At 38.8% G+C, this 8,299-nt stretch overlaps 1 protein-coding gene across 1 annotated transcript; it reads right to left on the reverse strand.

Moving 5' to 3' along the window:
• Window positions 1-2,519: 2,519 nt before the first annotated feature.
• Window positions 2,520-7,275, reverse strand: LOC109322345 (C-C chemokine receptor type 8-like). The gene is made up of 2 exons (XM_019553459.1): window positions 7,219-7,275; window positions 2,520-4,077 (listed from the first exon to the last, which is right to left on the reverse strand). The coding sequence occupies exon 2, from the start codon at window positions 4,067-4,069 to the stop codon at window positions 2,987-2,989; it is 1,083 nt and encodes a 360-aa protein (XP_019409004.1). The 5' UTR covers window positions 4,070-4,077; window positions 7,219-7,275; the 3' UTR covers window positions 2,520-2,986.
• Window positions 7,276-8,299: the final 1,024 nt, after the last annotated feature.

An 8,299-nucleotide genomic window follows, 5' to 3' on the forward strand; every position in this document is an offset into this window, starting at 1 on the left:
CTCTGTGAGGTCAAGTTCACTGTTGGCACTCTCTCTGCTAGAGTCACAGAGCCACAATTCAGATGACTTTTACATAGCTGTAGGGAAGCCTTCCCCCTTACCTTTTAAGAAACCAGGCAGTATTTTAAAAGTTCATAAGCTGCATTTGACAGTTAACATTTATTTAAGAAATAGAAGGAACCAAGATTGAAAACTTATTCTCCTTTGTCTGTCTAGAGATTATGTTTCTTTATGACACAAAAACTGGATCGATGGTGACTGAAGCAATGAATGACATCTTCTCACAGCATGCCATGAAGTGGCACCTTGGGGATTTATTTACAAAAGTATGTAACAAAACTGTATAAAGGGTATGCCACAAGGTGGCTTGCATAGAAAAACTAATTGGGTGTCTGCTATTTTTGCACCCCTTTCATGTGTTCACATGAGCTGAAGGGTGGATATTTGGGCATTTGGAAAGAAAGATTTTCCCCTTTTCACATTAGACATTAGTCAGTGTTTTCTCTGGAAGATTCTGAAATGATCTTGGAGATCAGTACAAGTTCTATGGACTTGCCTTTTATGTAGCACTGGGGTGATATTAATGTGATAGAGATGTGCTGTCATTCCCCATAGAAAACCAGTAAACAGTGTAATTGTCTGATGTTACCAGTAAGTATAACACCTGAGGAACTGGAGGGGAGAGGATTTTTAATCAGCTTCTTTTAAAGAGTTTATTGTTTTAATGTTCATTTTTCTTCAGCAGCTTATAATCATTTGATAGAAAACACAGCTCTGTTAAAGATTCAATACCATGTGCTTTCGATTACACTTTGTGAAAGCTCCCAGTATCCCTTTATGCCTACAACACAAATAGGGAAGATTAAACTTGACATTCCTGATATTTCCAAATCCAAGAAAAAATACACCAACAAAGCAAGCCAAATAATAATATGCCTGCCTTCTTTATATATAAGCAATAACAAACAGAATTAAACAATTGATATTTTAAATTTCCTTTATTAGTTATCCTTAACTGTTGAATATATTGAGCCAGATGCTCCAAGCTATGCTAGTCTACGTCGGCAGATCTCATTCATTAAGGACATCTGAAGTAATCAAGTTGATATAAGTATATGTTATTGCAGAACTGAAGCAAGTGAAATTAACTTTTCATGATCTATAAGAGACAAGTTACACAAATATTTTAAGTCTAATTAAAACATGTTGATTCAATCCAAATAGTGACTCAGAGCAGAGCTTGAGTGAGCTGGGTTTACAGTATTTGACTATGGGAGCCATGGGTAGGTACAAAATGGTATGTCTGGTCAGGGCTCACTTGTGCTCAGTAGCGTTACCCGTGGGTATTTCATTCTTCCCTATGAAAAGAGATCTTGTTGACTTGGCTGAATTCTACGCTTAGTTTATATTATACAGGCTTAGTTTAGACAGACACAGCATGCATCTTTATATACAATATGCAATATATATATACACATATAAATATATGTTGTTGCAGAACTGAATCAATATAAAAATTAACCCTTCTCTGATTCCAAAATCCTTCCTTTGACAGTAATGAAGGAACCCCGAAGCAAGCTTCTTCTCAACAAGAATACACTGAAACCAAGGGGAAGATTATTTTTATAGTGCATACAATTTGCTGTAATGAATGAACCCATTTACTTACATACTCCTTTAGCTTTTTAGTTTGTGTTAATCTTCCTGTCTTTATTCATTGCACTTTTAGAGCACCCAGTTTCACTATGTCATTGCCTAGCCCAGATCTTGTTTGGTCAACATCCCAATATCTTCATTTTTTCTTGGTGTTCAGAAATTGCAATAAGGTAATATGGAAATGACAGTGATGTCTTATTAAATAATGATAAATGCTCATCAAAAGGAACTTAAGCTTTTTAAATAAAAATGACCCTACAGTAATATATACACATTTGCTTTTCAAACGTTTTAATTTGTATTTATCTTATTTTAAATGTATATTTATTTTGTTTCCTTTCAACATCCTTTCCTCTGCTATGTGCATTATTATTCTGTTGCGCATGATAGAATAATTGGTTGAATCTAGCACAGGGATAGAAATACAAGCATAATTTAAGTAAATAAAATTACATCTAATCTTGAACTATTAAGAAGAATTAAGCCTCATAAGCCCACTGATGGGGTGGCTCTTAATTTTCTAATAACTTAGTAACTAATTTATTATGGATGTGTTGCATTCATATTTTTATAAAACCCTTCATTGTTTTGTTAATTTTTTAATACCATTGATTAAATCAAACAATGATCAAAATCCAGTACACCACTAGCTGTATGTACCACTACCATTGATGGGAGTCTAAAATTTCTCTTTTGTTTTGAATTCTCATATAGAGCAAGTTCCTGGAAACCTTAACTTGGAGGCATAGTTTCAATGAGACTCGTATACATAAGAATACCTATTATATCCTAGTGTATATAATATACAAGTATATACTATTATAGCCATATTTATACATATATAAGCTAGTTAACTCAAACAGAAAAAAGCAAGATACTTCAGGAAACGTTTTATTTTTTCAACAAGTTGCTATAATATAATTGAGAAAATCCTTGCCCTATATTATAAAACAAAAATAAATTCAGAATAAATTTAGAAATAAATTAATTCAGACATGTCTAGCACAAATCCATAGGTCCCCCAAGGACAAATTCTAGGGTTAACTAATTAATAGTACTGATAATAGTCTAATTCTCCCTGCTAGGAAATTCATCACTTAACATGAAAAAAATACATTTGATACGAGCTGACATGCTAATATGCAGGTTTTATACCATATGTATCACTAATGTACCTAAACACCTATGTTGAAAGCTAAGTAATTCTCCTCAACTTATCACAAAGTACATATTTACATAAAGTACCCATGGTAGTTTTGTTAGTCACTGATACTTACATGCTTCACCTCAAATTCTTCCCTAAAATATGCATGGGATGCACATGGCCCATTCATAGTACATGATCAACAGAGGAAGTGTGTGAGGATGATGCATGGACGGTGGTACTCCTGAAACTACGATAACTCTGAAAGATGCTGTGGTTTTTGCAAATCAGAAAGAATCTTGTATGTTTTCCAAATAGTTCATGAAGATACTTCTTGAACCTTTCACCCACAAAAGCATAGATCACTGGGTTCAGGCAGCAGTGGATAAAGGACAAAACTTCAGTCACTTCTAGAGCCACATCTAGCTTTTTGCTTGTCTCACAGTCATCTATGATATGCAGGCTTCGCAGACTGTCCAGGAAAAGCATAATGTTGTAGGGCGTCCAGAACAGGAAAAAAACAATGACGACAACAAAAACCAGTTTTATTGCTTTATACCTGTTGCAGGTCTGGCACTTCTTCAAGTTTTTCAAGATGTGGGAGTAACAGAAAATGAGAATGCCAAGAGGGATCAAGAGGCCCATTATATTGACTTCAAAATTAGTCAAAAGCTTCCAGATTTGGTTATTATCTGCATAATAAGGCACACACTTTGTAGCATTATCATCAATGACCTCCTTGATATATATAAGGTTTGGAATAGAAATTAATAGTGCACATACCCACAATGCCATGCTTATAATTATGCCACGTAAGACTGTTCGAATTTTGAGAGCATGTATAGTATGAACAATGCTCAAGTACCTGTCTACGCTCATCACAGTTATTAAGAAGATGCCGCTATAGAAACCAATGTAGTAACTACCACAGACTATTTTACACATTATATTTCCAAAAATCCATTGCCCTAAAGAATAGTAAGCCAGGAAAGGGAGGGAGAAAACAAACAGTAGATCAGAGATGGCGAGGTTCAGCAGATACACATCAGTCACGCTAGTCAGTTTCTTGCAAGCTACTAGAATCCAAATGACTAAGAAGTTTCCCACCAAGCCAAACACGAATAATAGGCTGTAAAGGACTGCAAAAACTACAGATGTAAATGTCTTAATTTTTTCCATGCTGCAGGTGGAAGCACCATGAGGATAATAATAGTCATCATAATAATCAGAAGTATTCAGAGAAGGTGTTGAAGTTGAATAATTCATCATGAGGTCACCTGTTAAAGAGCAAATATTTTAACATTCAGTATTTCTATTTATGGCTAAAATAGTATTCTAGGCACAATTCTTCTGCCAACAATTCCATGAAAGAAGAGTGAGGTAGACAGGGTCTCAGGATGTATAATCAAATCGAATACAAAAAGAGGGCTATTCTATTCAAATAAAAGAACTTTTCCCCCCTAATGCTCACAGAGGAGGATGAGTTGGACAGTGCACAGCATGAATAAAGGAATTGTCCCTTGGTCAGGTAGATAGGTTTCAGTTAATATACTGGCGATGCTTCTAGGCAACTGAGCAACCGTAGCTCATATATCACGGCAGCTAGCAGGGGTGGTCCCTTCCAGAAGAGTCATGGAACTCTGATGGTTACATACTCAACATACATACATACTCAACCATGCTTTCCTGTTCCTTTCCCAAAACAATATGCTCTTCAAGCCTTCCTGCACCACAGGAACGTCTGGAAAGGTGAGCTCTGTGGTGATCAGGGGGTTTCAGGTCTCCAGCCCAAGACGCTGCCTTCCTATCCATCATACCTAGCAGAACCATATTGACTCCAGCATATTCAATGCTGATGTTCATTGAAGTGCCATTCTCTGTGTATCCTGTGCATGTTTATGAGGTAATGGGATAGGGTTCAGCCTCTGATGCATAATTAAAGCAGTAACAGAGCAGATGTGGTAAGGTGCTGAGTACTTCCCATTTCATTGTTTCTAAACCACACATTCTTCAGAAAGGGCACAGAAGCTTTGCAATTCACATGTCTAGCCAGTTTTCATAGGAAGCTATTTTTAACTGAGCACTGTAAATCTTTTCTTAATGGGGAAAATCCCTTACCCAAGACTTTAGGATTTCTATTGCCACACAATAATATGCAGCTTTCCACTTCACTGGACAAGAGTAGCTAAGTTTACAACTTGGTTCTGAAAATAACAGTTTGTGTACATGACCGCTGCACCATGCAACAGTCAGCATCCTGCGTAACTACCATTTACATCTATTGCTCTTAGAGAGGATTTCCTAAATAACTGAGGTGCTAAACTGCTGTCTTTCTCTTGCTCGGAAATATAACCAGAACTTTTGCAATGGGCAATACTTGTCAGAGAATTTTTAAAAAACATGCATGGGTACAGTTTTCAAACTTGGGTGCCCAAAGTTAGGTTCCTCTCTGTGTACAAAGGTAACTAAATCTAAGCAGTTTGTTCTTCACAAGAGGTGAGCATCACTAAGAGCTGCAAGCACTCAACACCTTAGCAAGCCAGGCAATTGTTATTTAAGTATCTGGATGTAGACCTAAGTGCCTAATTTCTGGAGAATCACGTTTGAAAAGTTTGACCTGAGTATCTTGTTGCACAATGCGGTCCCTGACAGACTGTGGGTCTACAACATTTACAATACCTTATTATTATCTTATTCATTATTCTTAATGAATGATGATACAATTATCAAGTAGGCTCAGTTTCAAATGTCTGGGTTTAAAGTGCCAAAGTTTCTCAAAGTAGGTTCGTGCCCTTAACTCCATTTCACTCCAAAGCAGCAAAAAATCATCTTAGTAAATAAAATATAAGTAAAGGCTTCAATGTTCTAGTCTGCCTCAGCTATGCTCACAGTGGAGAAGAGCAGCTGCAAGCAGTCCTGCAGCTCCTTCATTCTCAGCAACTCAACTCCAGCCAGACTTAAAAGAGCAAGGGCTTATGCTAACTTCTCTCTCTGGCTTTGATGCATCAGGCATAGGGAAGCTCTGCTGCTCACAAATAAGCCCCTGAGGTCTCCAGAACACCTCTTTCATTACACTGAGGATGAAGACAGAGAGCAGCAAACCCAGGTGACAGCTTTTTGCCCTGATGAAGAATACACAGAGGTGATAACCCTTCTTTGGGCATTTTTAAACCATTTTGCACAGATCTGATGGTCCAGGGAATCCAGGCCCAAGTGTCAAGAGTTGCCTCTACCCAGACTTAGCAATGTCTGTGTCAGCCCTATTTTCTTTTTTACAGGAGTTCTCCTGACTTCTTACCACTGTCTATCCCTTTGGGTCACACTTTTGGGCAGGGTTTGAATTACACTTTGACTCTTGGGGGGTGGTCTAAGGCAGGGGCAGCCAGAAGAAGCCACCACTGCCTGGGCTGCAGTAAGGTGTGGGGTAGGCTGGGGGCTGACCAGCCCACGGGAGGGTTCTTATGTCTTATGGGGGAGCTCTTGTCTTTTATGGGGGGGCTTAGCCCCCCGAGCTCCTGCATAATTCGAACCCTGCTTTTGTGGAATTGTTTAACTCATGGGCTGGATTTTCAGAGGTGCGAACGGAGCACCCTCAACTTCAGCCTTGATGATCAGTAGCAGAGTCAGCCAATTTGAAACTTAAGCTGCAGGGACCTGCTTAGCTTGTGTGCCCCAACACTGAGACAACTACTAGAAGCAAATATTTTAAAAATATTAAACAGAGTCCCATTATTGTATATTAAATCAAAAGCTAACTGTTAAATTGGCTACAATAGATTTATTTAATCTCTGTGCTTTGGGAAGTACATATGTAACTCCCAGACATCCAGAAAATAGAAGAGTTAAAAAAGACTGAAAAATAATCTCCACAGGCACCAGTGAGAAATGTCTAAAGAACAGCGTACAAGATTAGTTATGCCTTGTTTCAATTAGTAACATTAGCCATAACTAAAGGACTACTCTTATTAAAATTAACCAAACCCACACTACATTCAAGTCCACTCCATCTGTATATACTATATCACAATTATATCGCCAGAATAAAGTGAGCACAGGTCTGATGAATTTATATATAAACCTGACAGATATAAGTATGAAAAAATTATTTGTGCAACAAAAAAGTATTTGTGAGCATTTTCTTAAACACAGTGAGTCTAATTTTACATATATAATTTTAATTTAGGAATATATTCTAGCCTAAGTATTCTGAGACCTGGGGTACATTAATCTATTCGCGATAATGTCATTATACTTATTTGCCTTTTATTTATTCATTTATGATTTCTATACCACTCAGCATCCCATTTATAGGTACAGCCCTGCCCATGTATCAGGAGCAGAATAAATTCCTCTGTATTCCAGGCTTTAAAAAGCCAGTGATAACTTTTACACATGCACACCCCAAATATTTACCTTACCTTGCAGGGTTTGTTTTCCAGGGGAGCTCTTTACTTCCACAGTTACTGCTTTGACAGGCTGCTTCTATCTTTATGTCTTTTATCACAGCTAAAGAACAGGGCTAACCACAATCTGATTAGCTCGCCCATTTGGCTAAGTGCAGAGGTTAAAAAAGATAAAAGCAGAATCGATTCTATTTTCACAGGTATTTCTAAGACGCATAGATTGAAGTGATAAACTGAACTGACGTCATGTTCTGGTGACCAAAACTGGCAGAAGTGCTTGTGTGCACCACATGTCACGGCTACCCTGCCTAAGGCTGTTGAACCCAGGCCAGTGGCAGCTCAGCTGTGTCAGCAGCAGGGACTGGAGAAAGGCGTTTGGAGGGGGGCATGGAAGGGGAATGCACCCACCCATCTGGCACCCCCAGCCCAGTGTAGGGGGGAAAGCACTCACCCCGGGGTTTTCACCCTCTCCACAACCAGGCAAGCCAGGGCCAAGTCTTGTTCCCATATACAGATATAGAATCATAGAAAATTAGGGTTGGAAGGGACTCAGGAGGTCATCTAGTCCAAATCCTACTCAGGCCAGGACTGTCCCCACCAGTATCATCCCAGGCAAGGCTACCTCTACCCAGGTCTTAAAAACCTCCAAGGATGGAGACTCCACATCCTCTCTGCATAGCTTTTTCCAGTGTTTTACTACCCTCCTCGTGAAAAAGTTTTTCCTAATATCAACTTGAACTCCCCTTGCTGCAACTTGAGACCACTGCTCCTTGTTCTGTATCTGCCACCACCGAGAACAGTCTAGCTCCATCCTCTTTGTAACTCCCTTTCAGGTACTTAAATCTCCCCCAGTCTTCTCTTCTCCAGATAACCCCAGTTCCCTCAGCCTCTCCTCATAAATCCTGTGCCCCAGCCCACTAACTATTTTCATTGCCCTCCACTGGACTGTCTCCCCTTTGTCCACCTCCTTTCTGTACTGGGGGGTCCAAAACTGGACACAATGCTCCAGATGTGGCCTCAGCAGTATGAAATAGAGGGAATTAATCAGCAAGGATCCTGGGTTTCTCAGTCTGAAATTAGTAAATTCTCTGATAAA

Source organism: Crocodylus porosus, unplaced genomic scaffold (assembly GCF_001723895.1).
Source record: "Crocodylus porosus isolate Cpor-Errol unplaced genomic scaffold, CroPor_comp1, whole genome shotgun sequence".
Classification (NCBI taxonomy): domain Eukaryota; kingdom Metazoa; phylum Chordata; order Crocodylia; family Crocodylidae; genus Crocodylus; species Crocodylus porosus.

Coding starts and splice junctions, on each gene's coding strand:
- LOC109322345 (XM_019553459.1), bottom strand. CDS start 4,069: ATGATGAATTATTCAACTTCAACACCTTCTCTGAATACTTCTGATTAT.